This window comes from Pyrus communis, chromosome 5, assembly GCF_041283825.1.
Source record: "Pyrus communis isolate YQ-2024b chromosome 5, ASM4128382v1, whole genome shotgun sequence".
In the NCBI taxonomy this organism is placed as follows: domain Eukaryota; kingdom Viridiplantae; phylum Streptophyta; class Magnoliopsida; order Rosales; family Rosaceae; genus Pyrus; species Pyrus communis.
The window spans coordinates 20,300,114-20,322,386 of NC_142569.1; the positions used below are offsets into that span (position 1 = coordinate 20,300,114).

At 40.5% G+C, this 22,273-nt stretch overlaps 1 protein-coding gene across 1 annotated transcript; it reads left to right on the forward strand.

Moving 5' to 3' along the window:
- Positions 1–20,227: 20,227 nt before the first annotated feature.
- LOC137727010 (uncharacterized protein At4g06744) lies at positions 20,228–22,067 on the forward strand. Its single transcript, XM_068465964.2, has 2 exons — positions 20,228–20,831; positions 20,969–22,067. Exons 1-2 carry the CDS (start codon positions 20,357–20,359, stop codon positions 21,772–21,774), a joined length of 1,281 nt encoding a protein of 426 aa, XP_068322065.2. The 5' UTR covers positions 20,228–20,356; the 3' UTR covers positions 21,775–22,067.
- The last annotated feature ends 206 nt before the right edge of the window (positions 22,068–22,273 follow it).

The window sequence follows — 22,273 nt, forward strand, 5'->3', positions numbered from 1 at the left end:
TGCGATGAACAAATTCCAATTCTTTTTATTTTTTATTTTTTTAGAAGAAACGATAATGAATTTATCACTTAAGAAGAACTACAATCAAATAGAAAGGCATCGTAAATTGAATTTGGTGGTTCCTCGAACTAAAAGAATCCAAATAAAAAAGGGAAAAACTTGATATAAGTCCAATTTTTTTAAGGAAAACTAACAAAAGGTCTAAAAAAACTTCATTTTTAATGAAAAGTTTTTTTTAAAGGTACAGTAAATAGTACCAGAGAAATGTATAAATGTGGTTTTTCGTTAAAAGTGAACAGTACCGGAAGTGTTTTGTTAAACCTCCCATTTTTTTATCCAATATTAGAAAGGGAAATGTTATTGGCATTTTAAAATTCTCATTTTGTACTCCAAACTTTCTATATTTAAGAAGAAAAATACATTTATGAGGAGTGAAAAATAAGTTTTTTGAAGTACCATTAATTAAGGTTCTAAAAGACGTTAGGCGCTAGTCGAGTGGCAGGTTGGGGCCTAGCGGCAAGGCGGACACCTAGGTGTACTAGACGAAATTAAGTAAATATATTATATTTCGCGTAAATAAGTGTCTGTTTATACTTTTTATATATATAGAGGATCATTTAACATGAGGGATCCCCATTTAAAAAAAAAAAAAAAATTGAGAACACCCTCTTGACCGTTAGATTTGGCTTTAATGAAATTGTGTGGGAAATTGTGGTTGAGATTGTGTGGTCTGTGATTTAATTTCAACCACACAATTTTATTAAAGCCAATCGAACGGCCAAGAGGGTGTCCCCATTTTCCAAAAAAAATGGGGATCCCTCTTGTTAAAGGGCCTATGTGTGTGTGTGTATAATTTCATCATAAACTACAAAATAGAATGACATATATATTATGAAGTATTGTAACATAATGAAAACATGGGGAACAAGCTTATAATGTGTGTTCATTTAAGTATGCAATAAGTCTCTTACAATTTATTGAAAAAAAATAAAATGCAAAATGAAAGTTATTTATTTTCAATCTAAGTGAGTCATAACCTATACATGTTTGGCAGGCTAGGCGGTTTAGGTGGTTGCCTCAGCAAGCATATGCACCATTTCTTAATTTTCAAATGCCTAGGCATTAATCGAGATGATAGCTAGCCGCCTAGTGCTTATACGAGAATTTTTAGAACAGTACCAATAACAGTTCTCTATTAGGAATAGTACATTTTATTAAAATAAGTCAAATCTCTTAAGTCGGTTTGGTGGGCTGGCTTAATTAATTTGAATTTGAGTCTCAACCCGTGTTTGATGATGCAATTTGTATCACGGTCAGGATTTGAGTGCTGGATTCAAATCCAAAATAGGACGGGCTACGTAAACCAACCTGAACCACAGGTTACGAGTCCGACATTCTTCTACTAAGGCATCTCCTCTCCTATCTTCACAGATTCATCTAATCTCATCAATTCTGCAACGAACTGTGAGTGGCGTGGCGTCGTGGGTGGGTTGCGGGTCATGAGCAGTGTGATGGGTTGCAAGGGGCGAGGGGGGTACGAGCAGCATTGTTGGGTGGGTGGGTCGTCGTCGAGATGTCGCGGATCTGATGTGCAGGTTTGAGGGCGTCATAAGCAGGTTGCGAGTGGAGACTTGAATGGGTTGTCGCGAGTAGGATCCACGCTGCTGTGTCTTCGCGAAAGGCATCCTGAACGGGTTGGGCTTCGTAGTGGGGTCGTGAGCGGAGGAGTGGGTTCGATCTGGTCTTTCTGTTTTTTGGGATTCATCTGTTTCACATTTTCTCTAACCAAAAGAAGATTTCACATTTTGAATCCCATCCTTCCTGGTCAATTTGAGAGTCTACACCAAACAGCAGGTGAGCAGCCATCCAATCCAACCCTAGCCTAACCAGTCTGAAATATGAACTCCTCTCCGGACCGGTCCACCAAACATGCCCTTAAGTTTAGAATTATTTAGAATAAATTATACAAAACTACCTCAATTTGGTCTCACGACAATATCATACCTCATCTTTTAAAATTGACAATGTCATACCTCATCTGTAAAATTTGATCCAATGTTATACCTTCCGCTAGCTTGGCTGTGAATTTCTCAGTTAAATGCTGATGTGACTTGATTCGGACTCACTTTCTATTAAAAAAGTTAATAAAATATTAAAAAATAAAAAAATTAAAACCAAACACCCATCTTCCCCAACCTCTTCCCTGCAACCCAGATCCCTTCCCTGCAACCCCCGATCCCATCCCCACCCATGCCAACATCTCCCCTCCCTACCCCTCCCCCCCCCCCCCCCCCCCAGACCTACCTCTCCCCACCCTTCCATGCAACTTCATTGTCCTCCAGCTCTTCCGCTTCTTCCTCAAGTTCTGGAAACCCAATGCCTTCACCGCCACACCCCTAAATCCTTCTATCGCTAAAGAAAACGACGTCAAAGAAGAAGAAGAAGATTCTTTCTTCAACTTGGAATTAAATTTCAACCTTATCCAAACCCCATAAGAAAACAACATCTTCAAATCCAAACCAAAACCAAACACCTCAGACAAAACATTCGGCAAACCAACCCTTTCTTTATCCACTTCTGATCCGATTTCCAGGGAAGGAGGGGAATAGGCGGCGGGTGGGTGAGGGCCTGGATGGACTTGACAAAGGAAGGAAAGAGCTGGAGGATGGTGAGGTTGGACTACTTTCTCTGTCCACTTCCAATCCAAATTCCAAGGAAGCGGTGGGGACGTCCCACATGGCGAGGACCTAGATTCGTTCCCACATGACATTTTCCTTCAAGCACACGATACAACTGGAGCTTTTGTACGTCTCATTGGGCTTCTAATCGGAGACGGAAAAGCCGGCTATGAGGTTAGTGAAATCAGGGGTGGCAGCGCCCCACCAGTGAACGTCGGAGCCATGGAGCATGTCGAAATCAGAGACCTTGAATGAGCAATCATTGATTATCTTAATTGAGCCGCGGAGTTAATGCTGGAGCATTTTGAATTCGGATTCAGAGTTGACGAGGGGGTTGGTCTTAGGGCAATCGAGATCGACATGGCTGAATGCGAGGGTCTGGGGGGCGGGGTGGAGATGTTGGCATGGGTGGGAAAGGGGTCGGGGTTGCAGGGAAGGGGAAAAGGGATCTGGGTTTTAGACTTGGGTTGCAGGGAAGGGGAAGGGGTCAGGGAAGATGGGTGTTGGGTTGCAAGGAAGGGGATAAGGTAAATGGGTGTAGGCCTCAAATTAAGTCACGTCAGCATTTAACTGAGAAATTTACGGCCAAGTTAACAAAAGGTATAACATTGGACCAAATTCTAAAGATGAGGTATGACATTGTCAATTTTAAAAGATGATGTATGATAGTGTCGTGAGACCAATAATTGAGGTAGTTTTGTGTAATTTACCCAATTATTTATTATCAATAATTATCTCATTCATAATAAGATTTAGTTAGGTTTAACATCTCGCTTATAGGTATAATCTACATTCACATATTTGTTACTATGAGTTATGGTCGTATGTTTTGCAGATGGATTTGTGTTAGAATATTAGTTTTTTGTTAGAAGATATTAAGTAGATTTATTGAAATTAGAAGATGCATGAAACCAGAAGATTTTTATTTATCTTTAATATTTAAAAAAAATATATAAACTAAGTATAAAAGAAATAAAAGTGCAGAAAAGATAATACACTGGACTTAACCTTATAACTATGTTGATTTTTTTGACCCATGTCTAAATGCCTGTAAAAACTATAGTCATTCTCCACTAGTAGAAAAAACTATTTGCTCGACGTACCAAATCTCGTCGCACAAGTTGTACTTGTGCGACGAATACAACAAACGGTCATGCAAAAACAGATTCCAAAAAAATGAAGTAAAAGAACATGTGCATTAATATTCCAACAATGTGGAAATGTCCAGGAACTCTAATACAATAACTTGTTGGAAATATCTTGACTCTTAAAACCATCCTCAAATGAGATGTCAAATTTTGAAGCTGCTATCAAATTTGATAGCAACCTCTTTTTGCCAATCCATGTCAGTGCCACATAGGAATTAACATTTTGGTTGGAGGACATTAGTGTGGTCTTTTTTTACCGTTATAACTGATGTGAACATTTTGACATCTCATTTGGAGATGCTCTTAATTTTAAAGTTCTTGGGAATATGGAAGTGCATTAATTCCAACAATGTTGAACAAGCCAATTGATACTCCAATGGAAATTAATTCCAACAATGTCTAGACTATGTTGGAGGACTCTTAGGTTGAGGTGGATTTGGGTTTTGAGAACGTCCTCTTGTCTCCCTTGGTGTGGATTCGCAACAAGTCCCTAGATATTTCGAAAGAGATAGCTTATCTTAGGAAATACCTTGGTAACATCAACAACTCGACGATATCGTGAAAGATCAAGATAATGACTTGCTCAAGTGAAGCATGGTGTGGAAGCTAGAAGATTATCAGTTTACATGAAAAAGAAAGGATTTGCATGGTTGCATGGCATTCTTTGTTGGATAATCTAGGCTTTCTTAGGGTGATAGTAAAGCCTCTAATGGCTAGGATGTTTGATGGAAAGCTATGGAAATTACTAAGATTGCATGAATGGTGATGTTTGGGGCTTAGAGTATGCTTTTGGGCTATGTGGAACTATCTGGGCTTATTTCCTGGGTGGTTCTCTCTTCCTGCATTTCTCCCATCTCTCTTTGTGTTACTCTAATCTCCTTCCTCCTGCCTAATGGCTTCTCTCCCTCCTTATGTAAGTGAAGGCTTCTACTTTAGGTTTCAAGGGAATATCCCTTTGTGGCTTGGTCTTCCGTTCCTTTCTCCCTAGCTATCCTATTATTCCCCTTTTGGTGTAAGGTAGCTGCATTGTTGAGGCCTACAAATTGCTTCTTCCTGAGACGCGAGTTTCCTAGGGCGGCCTTCCGCAAGCGCTAATTTCAATAGCGTGCTTTATGCTTTTTGCGTGTTGGCTGCTTGTGCAAGCTAGGAAAAGTCAGCATTAAATGCTTGACTTGATGGGCTTAACATGCATTTAACGCAATAATCTAGTTTAATCCTAACTAAGGGGATTGGCTTGCTAGGGAAAGGGATAAACAAGGCTAGTTCTTTCTCAATGTTGCCTGCGTGAAATATAAAGGATATGGGCTTGGATCATTGAGCTCCAAGCAGCCCAAAGTCTTCCATGACCCCAATTCCACATAGGCTCGATAACTTTCAGTAACCATCCACACCATAATCCACTTGGCAAGTCCCGAATATGTGACTTGGGCTTAGCATAAATTGTGACTAAGGAAGCATGGTGTGATGAATAGACATAAGCATGGCATGAATATTCGGCTTAAGCATCATGGCATGGCATGTTTGTAAATATATTGCTCGTCCATCCTGTGCCTTGTCATGTGTTTGGGCTTGAATATACGCTTTTCATGACAATTGGGCCTTGAGACTTGGTTGGGTTGGTGTGTGACATTTTTGGGCCCCAACATTAGCCCTCTTGATTATTTGGGCTATGAGATACCTTAAGTCTACTAAATAATCAACCCTAGACCCAAGGGATTTCTTTCCCCTTTTTGTGTTTTTTTTTTGGAACGTGGGCTTCCTGATGGGATTCTTCTTCTTCCTGTGTGACAGCAAGATAAATCGCTGTCGTTGTGCTCCCTTGTTTCCCGTGCACGTCCACTCATATGGAGAAACTCTGGGTATTCCCTCGCCTCCACTTGGTAACCATTACAAACTGCTCTTCTCCTTATGACAAATATTTAATTCATCCTTGCTCTTCATTTCCTCCTTTAATTCTCCTTCCTTCTTCAAAATTTTCATAATTGTTTTCTCTCTAAATTCTTCTCTACCTTCTGCGTTGGGTTGTGTTCTCTTTTCATGCTTCTTCGTGATCCGCGACAAGGCTTTGCTCAGGTAAGGAAATTCTTCCCTTGACCTTCTTTTGAATTTTCTTCTCCTTTTTGTCTTCTCTGTTTGCCATGATGATGAAATTAGCATGCATCTCTCCTTTTTGATTATATGTTTCAGAGATTTTAGGTTTTCAGCTTGGATGCACAAAGGGTGTGGGTCTTTCCTTCGAGAAATTGAACTTCACTCTTTGGGTAGTCTTGCTGCTTTGAAATCATGTGCATTTGCCCTCTACGATTTCTCTCTTGCTTTCCATGTATATTGTGCAATTGTCATTTAGCCTAGTTTTTGTGCATGTTGGTGCATGCTTGAGTGGGATCTATTGATCAATTGCATTGATCTACTTGGCACGATTAACTTGACTACATATAACCTATTTTTGCATGGGTACACATATATCACACTTTCCCTGTCTAGATTTTTTAGGGCCTTGATAGCATGGCATGTGTAGGGAAATATGCATGTATTTTGTGTGATAGCATGTAGGGAAAATAGTCTCATGTGAAAGTCTTAGACTTCTACACGAAAGGCTTTGAATTTTATACACGTACCCTTTTGCTTTCTTGGGGCGCGTTTGCTTGCTTTCCCAGGATGTGCTTGCTTGCTCTCCGGGGTAGATTCTTTGTTGCATTTCGCTTTGTATGTTTGCACATTTCTTCTTGCATGCTGCATAGGATTGTAATATATGTGGTTAGACGCTTGCTTTTCATAGGTACATTATGGCTGCGAAATCACCAAAGTGTCTAATTGCCATTGATAGGTCCTTCACCATTGAGGAGCGTCTTCGACAAGGTAGGCCGCCACTTTCTCTTGGTTCTCAGAGCAAGGTTTTCAAGGATGAATAGCCTTCCTTAGATTCGGTCATTTCTATTTATCCCAAGTGTATTTCCCAGTGTTACATCGAGAATGAGTTGTTTCCCGTCGTGCCAATCCACTTCGAGTTCTCCTGTGGTGAGGCAACTAGTTGGGCAAACTGGGTGGATATTAAGCTTGGTTTTACTAACCAGTGCGCGACCTTAATAAGGGCCAAGGTTTTAAATGCAGTCTTTATGACTAAGAAACAAGTTGTTTGTCTTGAGCCTAAACTTCTTCACCATGTGGTTAGGAGGTGGAGTACATAGACCCATACCTTCATTAGTGCTTGGGGAGAGTTTACCCTCATCCTGGAAAAAGTTGCTAACATTATTCATCTTCCAATTGTGGGTAATGTAGGTCCCTTCCGCTATGTTATTCCTTTTGTCGACATCAACACTTTTGATGTTTTAAAGATGGGTGCTCCTACTTCTTCGAGCAAGGATTTTTGCTTCAACAAATGGATCAAACACTTTTGGCAGAAGAAACAAGAATCGAACTGCAGGTTTGAGGTTATGTTGTGTTTGTGGCCAGACTGTTTTGTTTTATGTGATAGCAAGTATACCTTCAGTCGCTAAGTGATTTCTTAGGCCATGGAGATCATATGTGGCCATGTGGTTCCATTAACTTCGTTGTTTTTTAGGCTCCTCTACCTTTCCGGCGCAGCAAAACGCTGCTACATTATTAACTTCTCTTCTTATTTGGCTGAAAGGCTCCCACTGGCTTATCGTTGGTTTGGGAAGATTTTGGCGAAAAAGCATGACTTCTTGGAGCTTTTAGATGACGCAAATAGCTTTATTTTCCATACATATGTGTCAGTTCTTGAAGGTTTTACCTTCATGATATTTTTTACTGATGTTGTCTATGATGAAGATGCAAGCGTGACGTCAATTCCTCTTTCCCAAAATCTCGATTTCCCTTCGGTCATCGAAATCATTGGCTTTACTGGCTCCTTTAATTCCCTTCCAGGAGGAGGATAGCGAAGAAAGGAATGCAGTTTACTCTTCTTTCTGGGTGTGACACCAACTAGATTTTGACCAAGATGTGCCAATGTCTTTCCCTACTAAAGTTGAGGCCTCTTTCAATAATTCATTTTGGAGTTATGTGTATGCGTCTCCAAAATGTTTTTGCCTTTTCCAATATCAAGGAACTCATGAGGCTTAGAAGTGCCTAACCAAACCCGGGTAGGCAACATCTCCAAGGGCTATGCTGTTTATTGGTTAAAGTGTTTCTCTTCCATCGCCAAGTTTTTCCTTAGTGCTTTATATGTTGTGCCTCAGATGATGCAGTGTAACACTTCAAGCCTCGAGTGGTAAAGGATAATCCTCTCAGCAGTAAGCTTGATGCTTCCCCCACCCCCAAAGAAATTGTAGAGTGAAAATTCCTCGGGGATGTCCCAGCTTGGTAATTAGTCTCATCCCCCTGTTTCTTACTTCAATTGCTTTATGGTTGTATGCTAATTATAACTTTTGTTACAACCAAGACTCCTGCCAAGGAAGTAGCTCTTGTTAGCCCTGCTCATTTAACCAGGAGTGCCCAAGTGTCCACCTTTTTCGACACTTCTAAGCCTCATGAGTTCCTTCATATTATTGAGGCAAGTGAGGAAGAGCGGAGTGTTGGGGAAACTGACGGCGATGAGGCAGCTGGAGAAAGCTTAGTCGATGAGGAAAATAGCAATACAAATGCCGAGTCTGACCTTAGAAGTGGAGGACATCCTTAGGCTTCCTTAAGGAAGGGTGAAAACAATGGTAGAAAATTAAGCAGCAAGGCAGCAGAGGATGTTGATCTCGATGAAGTTGACGAGTTTTTGAATGATGACATTCAGGTGGAAGTGGAAGATACAAAGGTATGTTTCCCTGTTTTTCGTTGATACTGGCCTTTGCGTGAATTTGCTATTGTCAGTTTTCCTCTTTAAGTCTTTAAATTTTTTGTTGCTTAAGCTTGCATGTGCATGTAGGAAGTAACTAAACTTCGCTTAGCGTATCTTCTTCGCGTTTTTGCATGCTTATGTATAAGCATGTTGATCTGTTGGAATTCTACCTTGGATACGTTATGTGGGCAAGGGTACTTTATGCCTCTGCTTGTTGATATTCTTCCTTACTTGTGCATATGTTTTTTGGTTTCCCTGTAGGTGAATGTTGGTGTTATAGGGGTTACAATAAGTGTTGAAGCCCCCAATGGCGTTACTCCTGAGCTTATAAAAGATGTTGTGATGGGTAACAATGTTCAGCCAACAGAAGTCGTACCTCATCTAAAGGTTCTTTCCCCTGAAGAGTAGGTTTCGGTGGACGAGTGGGCATTGTGGCATTAGGCCCTCGGGAAGCTTAAGCATAGTATTGCCAATGGAGCCAGGATACTAAGTTCGATTAAGGACTGATTCCTTCTGGTGAGGCTTTCTCTTCCTAGGTCAACTTTAGGTGAGTGAAGGTTCGTTCTGGACTAATTGAGGCGTTAGGCAGGTTCTTTAAGAGTGCTGGTGATGCAGATGTGATCTTGATAGGTTATCTCCCTTAATGCGTGGGATGATCTTGATAGGTTATCTCCCTTAATGGAGCATACTTCCCCATTAGAACTCATTTAGCATAGGCTATTATGTTGACGAGATATAATCAATGATGTAGCTACTTTAGGAGTACCAGTGGGTTCTCTAGTTGAGAGGCTAGGAGAGTTGCATGATACCATGTTTGGATTCTATCTTGGAAATGAGAAAGGTGTCCTGGATCAATTCTTCAAAGTCAACAAACTGAAGTGTGCTCTTGAATTGTAGCGTAAGGAACTAGAGGCTATGAAGATCAAGTTGAAGAGGTTGGTTTGTGGGAGTTCCAAGGAAATAACAACTTGTTTTCAAGTTGCGGCAAATCAATTTCATGCTAATACCTCTAGCAATTCCTCCGAAAGATGGTGTTCGGAGCTTAACTACCCACTTTCCCTCAACTACGTGCTTTGTATGACTGTTTGCATTTTTCTAACCACCGGCTTCTTTTTCTTGGCAAAGCATGAACCTTGAGATGTTGAAGTAGTGGGCCATGAAGAAAGTAGTTTTTCTCACTTCACTTTTACTTTTATTTGTAATTTCCATTTAGGCAGCTAGCTTATTGCTTTTAGAACAATAGCCATGGGGCTGCTTTGCTTTGTATTTTGCTTATTTGCCTTTCAATTCTTCCTTTGGCTTTGGATGTTGATGTTGATTTTATCATAATGCTTGTGATGTTTTTTTTTTTTTCCTTGCCATGATATTGGCTTTTTCTTGCATGAGAATTTGCTGGGTAGACTTCTATTTAAAGTTTCTAAGACATAGGTTTGAGCTTTTGCCTGCTTTCCTGGAGGAAATAGCTAATCCTACCGCTTGGCATTTTGCTAGTGAGCTTCCCTGAGAAAAGATGAAAACGATGTCGTAGCTTCCATAAGGAAGTAGACCAACTCAGGAAAGCTTGCCTTGCTTAGCATTGGGCTTTGCAATGTTAAGCTTGACATTAATTTTGCATTGATAGGCTTTGGCATGTTGCATAAGTATAGCTTTTGGACAAACTTTAGTTGTTTGACTAAATAGTTTTGCATGGCATGTTGGCTTGACATATTGCATGAGCATTAACCATTGAGCAGCTTGCTTAGCATTGATTTTGCATTGATAGGCTTCGACATGTTGCATAAGTATAGCTTTTGGACAAGCTTTAGTCGCTTGACTCAATGGTTTTGTATGGCATGTTAGCTTGGCATATTGCATGAGCATTGAACCCTTGAATAACTTGCTTAGCATTGATTTTGCATTGATAGGCTTTGGCATGTTGCATAAGTATAGCATTTGGAAAAGCTTTCGTCGCTTGACTCCATGGTTTTGCATGGTATGTTGGCTTGGCATATTGCATAAGCATTGAACCATCGAGCATTTTCCTTATCATTGATTTTGCGTTGATAGGCTTGGTGTGGGCTGCTATTATACCTCTGGCAGCGCACCAAGGACTTATTTGGAAATGGTGGCCTCTTATTCTTCGAGGAATAATGCTAGCATGTCTACCAAAGCTTGGCCTTTGATAGCCTTGGGCGTTACATATATAATATCGAATTCAAAAAGTTGGGAGTTCCATCTTCTCATAACGAGTTTCAGCACATTTTAGCTGTCGGCTGACATAGTAAATTGGTGCTTCTTTCCCAGCTAAACTGTCCTAGGCAAGCTGGGCTCCTACGACAGTGCTTGTTACTGCTAGGTAAAGCTTGAGCGAAATGTTTGGGACTAGTGACTTTATGGTATGAAGGTTGGTGACTAGTTGTTGGACCTATTGATAGGCTTCATCATATTCCTTGGTCCATGCAAATTCCTTCCTTTTCTTAAGTAGTGGGGCGAAAGCTCATGTTGCTACTGCTAATCATGGGATGAAGTAATGAATGTATGACAATTTCCCTATCAAGCTTTTCAGGTCCTTTGCATTTGTTGTGGCATGAGGGCTCCTATGGTATGCACCTTGTCTAAATCCACATCAATGTTGTGCTAATGCACTAGGAAGCCTAGGACCTTGCCTGAGGAAACACCGAATGTGCATTTCTTGGGGTTCATCTTCAACCCATATGCTTAACATCTCCTCAGCATTTTCTTCAGCACTTTCTAGTGCCCTTCCTTAGTCTTGGATTTCACGGCAAGGTCGTCCACATAGTCTTCCACTTTCTTCCCCATCATATCATGAAAGATTGTCGTCATTGCTCGTTGATAGGTGGCATTGGCGTTTTTTAGTCCAAATGGCATGACTGTATAGTAAAAGTTTCCAAATGGCAAACATCTCGATTTAATTGTATCCGCTAAAGCCATCCACGAACGACATCAGGCTTTGCCCGGAGGTTGAATTTATCATGATGTCTATTTTGGGCAGCGGAAACTCGTATTTTGGGCATGCTGCATTAAGATCTCGATAGTCAATGCATATCTAAATTTGAACATTGTTTTTTTTTACTAGGACAATGTTGCCTAGCCAAAGACGGTGCTTGATAAGCTTGATAAATTTGGCCTCTAAGAGCTTTTCTACCTCAACTTTGATTTTAGCCTTTATATTCGGATGGAAATTTCTCCTTTGTTGTACAATAGGCATAATCTTAGGCTGTGTATTTAGCGTGTGGCATACTAAGTTTGGATCAAGGCTTGGCATCTTTTCATAGCTCCAGGAAAATACATCATTGAACTCTTTTAGCAAGCTGACTAGTTCTTTCTTTTCCTCAACAATTAAGTAAACACTAACAAAAATCAATTTTTGCACAGAGGAATCATCACTTAGGTTTACTTCTTCAAGCTTTTCCACTACTGCAATGGATCCATCCTCCATGTATTTTGGTGCATACATGATTTTCTGTGTGGATTCATCCTCGACAATAGGTGCAAGCATGTCTTCAGTTTCCTTGGGAACTTCACTTGCTTGGCTTGTAGCGCCTCCATACTCTAGGCTTTCCCATAAAATGGGGTCAGGCCCCCCAACCTGTCCTAAGCGGTAGACAACGCAGCCATCGGGAAGCACGACCCTAGAACATTAAGGTGGAGTGTAGGCAAGGACACTGGCCTCTGGCTGTATGCATTTTCCTTTTCCCACAGTGGCTAGGAATTCTTGGTCACTAAGATCTCAAACTTATTCCCAAGAGGGTAAGGGTATCCTTGAGGCCTGTGAATCCCACTTCCGGTACTTGAGAAAGCATTAGAGAACTTAACATCAGAATAGTGAACTTTGTCTAGGTTGAATGGCATCTAGTTTCTTGGGATACGAATAGGCCTCAGACCAATCCTTCACTTCATGCACTAGTGATAGGTGGAGGCTACGAGTCTGTGCTTGTTTATCTATGGCTTTCCAACCAGAACGTGGTAAGCCACATTAACTTCCATCATATAAAACTTAGTACAGGACCTAATATGGCTAATCCTCAAGTCGATCTTGATATGTCTAATAGTTTCCTCATTGTTATTCCCAAACCCATTGATAGACATTTGAGACCTTACCACTTTTGACGTTGGGATGTGTGCTGTAGTGAGCACTTCCAAGGGAAGAATATTGATGGAGGAACCAGTGTCAACCAAAGCCCGCCTGATAAAGACATCATTGATCTGTCCTTCCAGGTACATGGGCTTTCGGTGGTTAGGGAAAGCCACTTCCATGTCTTCGTTAGTGAAGATGATGACATTGTTGTTCTTAAGGAAGACCCTCTACAGTTAGGCAGCATAACATTTAGGGTCATAGTCCTCGAAAACATGCAAGAGAGCTTCAACAGCAGCAGTCCTTGGTTCCGGGTCATATTCAAGCTAGTCGAAGAAGGATTTGAACTTCGGGTTTTCCTAGAGGACCTGACCTATAATATGCCATTGCCATTAGGAAAGGTAATGCTCAACTATGTCGACTTCTATGTTGGGAAGGTTGTACAAAGTCACAGCCGTCATTTCTTGGCTAAACAGTTGCTCTTTCGAGGTTTCCTCGTTGTATTCTTCTCGCATATTAATGGTGAAGACTTCGTCACCTAGGCTTGGGGAAAAATGCATAAGATTTGCATCTTCATCTCCCCATCCTTTAACTTGAGGCCATGGAGTATCATAGCTCTATAGCTTGGAGTATTTGCACCAGTAAGTCTTTTCCATGTTCCTAGAAAGTTCCTAAATGGCTTTCGGTGGCTTAGGGTCCTGGATCAACGGATGGTAGGCATTGTTATCTCCGGAGTATATGATGACAGCTGCCATCTCTTTCCCTCTACGTTTTGGCAGAGAGTTAATATCTATAGCTTATGTCTTGCATGGCAGCTCTAGTGTTCCTTCGTGGATTTTTGCATGGAGAATTTTTTGCAAAGTTTGGCATACAATAGAGGGATGTCCCACATACTAATGGTAGACACAGTACCTGGGATATTTTCCATCTTCCCTAGAAAAGGGTTTTGTACTGCCAGGGTAGCTTGATAGCCCCATCTGCGAGCATGGTATTGAGGATGGCTTGGAATTCCTCATCGCTACATAATAGAGGAAGATATGTTCCTTCTCACTTTTATTTTCCTTCCTTTTTCCTAGGTTATAGTCAGATATGTCATCCACGACTAGGGCATGATGAGCTTCATTCTTGTTAGTTTTCCAGGATCTTCCTAAGGAAGGCTTGACCGATAAGCTGGTCTTCCTCATTGCCTCTTAAATCCTTGAGAACTGGCTAATACCAATGTTTTCCAAGTACACCTTATAGTCAGCTACAATGTTATTGATGCAGATCTCCACAAGAGCTTCATTGCTCTTCTCGTCATAGCAGTCAAGGGCGAGGTCTTGAAAACGTTTTACAAAATTCACCAGATCTTCCCCGTGCTTTTGGCGTGTATTGTTGAGCTGAGTTGTTGTGACCCCTTCCTTATGCTAGAAGTATGTTTTTACAGAAAATGCCTGCCAACCCTTCCGGGTTTGGATGGAACCTGGTGTGAGGGTGGTGTACCAAGTATAGGCATGATCAGTTAGCCTTTTCGACAACTCCTTGAGACATAGATTGCAGTCGCCGGCATGAGAACCCAAATCGTTAATGGAACGGCTTATATGTTCCTTAGGGCTACCCTTCTTTCCGTCAAAGGGAACAAGGTTGGGAGTCTTGTATCCCTTAGGATATGGTATGTGGAAGACACTGGTTAGATATAGTGGCTCATGAACAAATTTCCACTCATCTTAACTTCTGTGCAGCTCTTTTTCTAGCATGGCTATAACGTCTTCCTAGGTAAAAAAAGATGATGTTTTCTCATGACCCTTGCTAGCAGCAGTAGCTGACTCCTCCTGAGAAGCCTTTTCCCTGAGTATGTAGTCCTTGCCACTGGCTTTCTCGTTTGGTTTCGGGATTGAGTTCTTCAATTCCTTCAAAAATGCAGCAATTTCTTTTTGAGCTTCACCTAAGGCATGAATGGATGTGATGATGTCTAGCATGTCATATTCATCCAGGTTTTCTTGGCTTTCCAAGTGTTGGCCTTCACATTGAGACTCGTTGAGTCGAGAAGCAGCCTCACTTGCGCCTAAGGCGTTGCCACTCTTGGTGGTGTTTCTTCTGGATCTGGGAGCCATTGGATGAAGATTGCAACTTGTCCCTAGCAGAGTCGTCAATTTATGTTGGGGGACTTATAGGTTGAGGTGGACTTGGGCTTTGAGAACGTCCTCTTGGTGCGAATTCACAATAAGTCTCAGGATATTTCAAAAGAGATAGTTCCCTTGGTGTGGATTCGCAACAAGTCTCGAGATATTTCAAAAGAGATAGCTTGTCTTAAGAAATACCCTGGTAACATCAACGGCTAGAAGATAGCATGAAAAATCAAGATAATGACTTGCGCAACTGAAGCGTGGTGTGGAAGTTAGAAGATTATCAATTTACATAGAGAGAAGGGATTTGCATGGTTGCATGGCATTATTTGCTGGATAATCTGGGCTTTCCTAAGGTAATAGTACGGCCTCTAATGGCTGGGATGTTTGATGGAAAGCTATGGAAATTACTAAGGTTTCATGGATGGTGATGCTTAGGGCTTGAAGCATGCTTTTGGGCTAACAGGAACTCTCTGAGTTTATTTCCTGGGGGTTCTCTCTTCCTGCGTTTCTCCTACCTCTCTCTGTGTTACTCTAATCTTCCTTCCTTCTCCTACCTAATGGCTTATCTCCCTCATTATGTAAGTGAAAGCTTCTTCTTTAGGTTTCAAGGAAATATCTCTTTGTGGCTTGGTCTTCCCTTAGCTATCCTATTATCCCCCTTTTGGTGTAAGGTAGCTGCACTGTTGAGACTTGCATATTGCTTCTTCCTAAGATGCAGCTTTCCCAGGGCGGCTTTCCACATCCACTAATCCCATAGCGTGCTTCATAACTTTTGCGTGTTGGCTATCTGTGTAGGCTGGGAAGGAAAAGTCAACATTAAATGCCTGACTTGTTCGGCTTAACATGCATTTAATTCAAGAATCTAGTTTAATCATAACTAAGGGGATTGGCTTCCCAGGGAAAGGAATAAACTAAGCTAGTTCTATGTTGCCTGCGTGAAATACAAAGGATATGGGCTTGGATCTTTGGGCTCCCAAGCAACCCAAAGTCTTCCATGACCTCGATTCCACGTAGGCCCAATAACCTTCCGTAACCATCCATACCACAATCAACTTGGCAAGCCCTAAATATGTGACTTGGGCTTAGCATGAATTGTGGCTAAGGAAGCATGACGTGATGAATAGGCATGAGCATGGCGTAAATATCCAACTTAAACACTGTGGCATGGCATGTTTGTAAATATATTTCTCGTCCATCTTGTGCCTTGGCATGTGTTTGAGCTTGAATGTAGGCTTTGCATGACAATTGGGCCTTAAGACTTGGTTGGGTTGTTGTGTGACATTTTTGGGCCCCAACAAACTCTTAATGTTAAAGTTCTCTTGGGTCGCTGATTTATTTATCTAATACAAGGTTAGACAAAGTTCATGCAGTCAGTTTGGTATCTCGATTATGAGTAATCATCATTTTGCTAAAGTGAAAAGAATACTAAAATGTGTTCAAGGAACCAAAGGATATGGCATCGAGTATACACAAAAGAAAGAAACTTTTTAGTTGGGTTCATGGACATTGATTGGGCTGGTGCAATTAATGATAGAAGAAGCACATTTGGGCATGTGTTTTTCTCAGAAGCAAAGTTATATCATGGTTGTCGAAGAAGCATAGTATAATTACATTATCAACATCCAAAGTAGAGTATGTTTTAGCCACAACTGCATCTGTGAAGCAGTTTGGATTAAAAGAATACTGGCACATCTTCGTTAAGAGCAAAATACTCCAACAGTTTTATACTGTGACAACATGTCCACAATTGTCACGACAAATAACCCAGTCTTTCATAGCAGGTCAATGCACTAGAACTTCGTCATCATTTCGTCAGAAAATTGGTTGAAAACAAAGAAATTAAATTGAAGTTTTGTACAAATAATGAGCAGATTGCAGAAGTTTTCATAAAAGCACTTCCAAGAGAGAAGTTATGCAATTTCAGAGTTAAGTTAAATGTTGCAGGACAAATGCACTAAGGGTGAGTGTTAAACTTAATGCATTTTTGTTGGTTACGTTAATTGGAATAAAACAAAATAAAATAAAAATTAAAGATAGTATTATTTGTGAAGTGTTGTGCCTGTCCCTCGTGGAACTAATTCAAAAGTTATGCTTGTTATGTAAAAGTCCGAATGTTATTATAAACCCAATAAAATGGCCTAATGTTGTAATCAATTGGTAAGCAATAAAGTCAGTTAATAATTATACTTCAGTTTTCCCGTTCAAAACTCTTCATATGCTCGCATATCCATCTTTCCTACAATTGTTTTTCAATTGCTACCCTTTTTTCCAACAAGAAATCCTGCAGGCCAGAAACATCCCGCTGACATAGCAACACAGGGTCCTCAAATTTATTATCCCAAAGCAATGAATTACGAGCTCGCCAGATTGCTCCTAACTGACTATTTGGGAGAGTATTAAGCAAGCTGAGAAGCCAACTCGCAAAATCCATACGAGGAGAGCAGCTCGTTCTAAGACGAAGGCATATGCAGTGGTGAAGTCAGGATTTTATAACAATGAAGTCATAATTTTGGCGCAAAAAAAAAAAAAAAAAACTGTATTGGATCAGTTCGTTGAGCTCTTAGTACCTACCTAATTATGCTGCATTCTTTCAATTTATGTCGAGGCCTAAGTGAGGCATGTTATCGAACACTTGTTGCAGACCCTAGCTAGGGTTGCAAACAAGATAGAAGAAAGACAAAACTGAAGTAGCATATTGAATTTAGTATTTTTGACTCATCATATTGTAATTTAGTATTTTTGACTTATTATTTTTATTTGTCGCAGTTGTGTATATGAGTTATATACAAATATACATATAAAATGTGATTATGAAGCTATTGGGGTCATGAGCAACCAACGATCTCATGTTGGCTCCACCAATGAGCATATGGCCAATCCTTCAAAACATGTAGCACTGACTCCAGAGAGAATCGCACAAAAGACAAGTCAAGTCCGCATACTGACATACACCCATTTCTTGGCTAGATTACCACGGGATGACAGTATACTAGAGCATGCCTTCCAAATAAAAAATTTAGTCTTACCAGGAATTTTCGCATGCCAGAGGGCTTTCAAGAGAGGCAACAGCCCGTTCGAATTACTTGATGAAGTTCCAGCCCAAAACGTAGACTCATCCGGAGATCACAAGCAACTCTAAGCACTCTTGACCGAAAACAAGCCTTTGGAATCACAATGCCAAACTGTACTGTCCGGGGAAGACGGGAAAACTAATCGGAGTCCGCAAAAATAAAAGCCGCTTCACTTGGCGGAAATAGAGTATGACCGAATCAATATCCCATTGCGCGCGTAATATCATGCTTAATAAAGTATTAACCACCTTGATAAAAGTAAACCACATGAACATGAACGAAAAGTAATTTCTAGTCAAAGTATAGTGGCAAATTATGATGTATTTACTCTTGAAATTAATGTGCCTGGTTTAGATACTACATGATATGAGTGATTTCATGTATTTGAAATCTTTTCAAATTTTGTAAGGTTTAGAACACATGTTCTCTGTAATCGCCCTGATGTTGCCTTGTTTGCAAAGCCTATGAGCCTCATTATCCCAAACACTTCGATTCCCCTGAGATACCTGCATTCCCAGCCATCTAACAACCACCAAGACCGGCCACCTCAAATTTTTATTGGGCGGCGCACTTAATTTCTCGTTCATACTTTAAATTGTGGATGATTTGGTTGATGCTGAGTTCTCTATGCCTTTAATTAAAAATCGTTAATATATCTTTATATAATTCAAATTTAAACTAAAAAACAATAACAACAAAGACTTATCATATTAAGTAGGGTCGACTATATAAATCCTTCAATACCAAGGCGCTTGTTTTATGCCAAGTCTTTCCTTAGCTCCAAATACTCATGTCTCTACTTGGTGAAGAAAGTTGGGTTCCACGATAAAACCAATTGACAAAATGGGGAGTAACACAACCTCTTATAAGCCGCTGAATGGTTTGGTCCCTCACCAATATGGGACTTTATTCTCACATTCTCACATGCCCCCTTACATGTGGTGAACTTTCAAGCCTAACACGTGGACAACACAAACAGTGTACGTGGAGCATGTGTTGCCATTGAGCTTCACATGTGGGTCAACTTGCTTTGATACAATGAAAAAAATTAAGTTAAGGCTCCACCATAAAACCAATTGGCGATATGGGGAAGGGAATTGTTATTAGCACTCCAAAAATTTCATTCTACACTTCAAACTTTCTATATTAGGAAAGAAAAATACACTTGTGAGAAGTGTAGAATGAGATTTTTGGAGTGCCAATAATACTTCCCTATGGGGAATAGTCCAACTTCTTATAAGCCCTTGCATGATTTGGTCCCTCACTGATATGGGACTTTGTCCTCACATTCTTGCCCTTAGACTCTCTTTCCGAATCTTCCTAGCTAGGTCTTCTTCTACCCCTTTTGCTTTGAGCCTCTGTCTCATAATCGCATCTTCTAACTGGAACACATATGTAGGTTTTCAATTCATATGTCCAAACCACCTTTACTGATTTTCTCTTATTTCATCTTCAATAGCAGCCATTCCTATTTTACCTTGGTTATCCTCGTTCTTAATCCTGTCCATTGTCGTGTGCCCACACATCTAATAAAGCATTCTCATCTTTGCTACACTCATTTTTTGCACGTGTTGATGTTTGACCGCACAACATTTTTGTCTTAAAGCATTGCTGGCCATATTGTCATCTTATAAAAGTTTCCCTTGAGCTTTAGTGGCATAAGTCGGTCGCACCACATATCCGATGACAAAAAAACAAGAACAAAGGGACGGGGCAATGACCTTAGGTGGTCATGATGCCCGTGTCACACCGACGAAAGGGGAAAGAAAATGGATGGAAATGAATACAATAAAGTCTTCTTTCTGTTTTTGATACAACTGAATTTAAAATTGTTAACGTCAAATAAAATCAGGTTACTTGAACACTTCAGGGTTTTTGTAAGCATAAGTTATAGTTGAAGTGTATAGTAGGTAAAAAAATTTAGATTAATCTTAGGTTTGAGTCTTATCATTTGCTAAAAAGGAAAAAGAATTCAAATTCCGCACAGTAAAATGCTTCTTAACCTTCTTGCCCACTTGGAGATAGTCTAAATGCGATTCAGCAGGCGTGAATGCCGCAGTGAAAAGAAATTAGGTCTTAGAGCATCTTCTAATATCACAGATCAAGTGTAAACGTCAAAACTCCACTGATTTCAACAAACGTGCTAGTACCTAATGATTCATATGACTCATATCCCCTTCCATATGCACCCTTTTCCACAGAGAGAGAGAGAGAGAGAGAGAGAGAGAGAGAGAGAGAGAGAGAGAGAGAGAGAGAGAGAGATCTTCACCGGCCAAAAAGAGTGGGAAAACAATAGTGTTTTGCATAGGTTCGAATCCACTAACACAAATGCTAAGCATATGGAGGCGTTTCCATCATGAAATTTAGACTGCAGCACATTATCCCTCAGATCAACACCTATAAAATACCAAGCGATCACCATTGTCTTTTAGTCACCACTTGCTACCTTCGTCTGATCTCTCAATCTCAAAAACACGCTTCTGTCGAATGGGAAATTTCAGTTTACTAAACATTGAACATCTGTTTCATGCCTTCTTCATCATCCTAATTCCTTGTTTCTTTGATGGTATAATTTGCACAGACTCTGAAAGCTCATCAATCTTACCTCCTTTAATCCCCCTTCCCCCATTACCTCCTTTAGTCCCCCTTCCCCCATTACCTCCATTAATCCCCCAACTTCTGAACTTCACAGACCAAAGACTTGCTCTTGTTTACCCTATAATCATGAGCTTTAGGAACACGATCATTTCTGATCCATTAGGCATCACTAATACCTGGGTTGGCTCAGACGTATGCAACTACAAGGGTTTCTACTGTGACAACCCTCCAGACAATAACAGTGCCACTACACTTGCCTCCATAGATTTCAATGGCTTCCAGCTCAGTGCTCCCACTCTTGATGGCTTCATTGATCAACTTCCTGACCTAGCACTTTTTCATGCTAACTCCAATAATTTCTCAGGTAGTACAACATTTTTTTCGATATTTTCTTGTCGTAGATTTCACTCAAAATTTTGTATGATCTCTTGAGATTGATATTTTTCGTATTCTTCAGACTCTCAATATTTCTGTTATCATTTATTTGATTACCGTGATCAGGTATCGTTTCTCCAAAAATTGCAAATCTCCAATACCTCTATGAGCTTGACTTAAGCAACAACAACTTCTCTGGCCCCTTTCCTACTGCTGTTCTCACCATGAATAGTCTATTATTCTTGGACATCCGCTACAATTCCTTCACTGGTTCCGTACCACCCCAAATTTTCGAGCAAACCCTAGAGGTCCTTTTCATTAATAACAACAATTTCATACAAAAACTCCCGGACAACCTTGGAGCTACACGAGCCCTTTATCTCACTTTAGCCAACAACAGATTCACCGGCCCAATCCCAAAAAGCATCGGCAGCGCTTCATCATCGTTGAAAGAAGTACTATTGTTGAACAATTTGATCACAGGTTGCATCCCTTATGAACTAGGGTATTTAAGAGATGCAACACTTTTTGATGCCGGAAACAACCTATTGACCGGGGCACTTCCCTGTTCATTGGGATGCTTGGACAAGATGGAGGAACTTAATTTTGCCGGAAACTTACTGTACGGAAAATTGCCGGAGGTGTTGTGCGAACTAGGAAATTTGGTCAATTTATCGCTGTCCAACAACTATTTCACGTCGGTCGGGCCTATGTGTAGGAAGCTGATAGAAAATGGGGTTCTTGACCTGAGGAAGAACTGTATTCAGCATCTTGCTGATCAAAGATCAGCGGAGGAGTGTGCCTTGTTTTTCGGGAATCCTAGAAGTTGCCCGCACCTGGCGACGTTTAGTTTACTGCCTTGTAAGGTTCCACCAAAATCGAAGGGGCATTTGGTGTCTGATAATGCGGCTTTTTTGAAGCATAGATTGTGACTTGTGAGGATTTGGTATTGGCTTATAGCTATATGGTTAAGGACTCAAGTATATACCGATTCAAATATTTATGTAGTACCAAGAAATGGGGATGCAAGTTTTGTATCATAATTATCGTCAGTCTTATGGTATGTGATTAAACAAACGACATACCAAGTTTGGTCAGTATGAGTAAAGCTACCATGGAGCTCTAGTCCAACATACCAACTTTCTAGCTCAGTCTACTTTGTTATCCTGCCTCTGTCACACTGTTATGACCACATTTTTAAAAATGTGAAACCTATTTTGTGTAAGTCGATTCTACATAAACTTTGCATGTCAACAAAAAATGTGACTAATATCTACCACTTTTTTTTTTTTAACAAATGATATCATCTACATTAAGGGGGTGAGGTAGTTGACTAAGCCGCACAATGGGCTAGCAATGTGGTTCAAATTTATCTTTGGCGAGAATCGAACCTAAGACCTGCTACTTTCAAGTGAAGAGGAATACCCACTA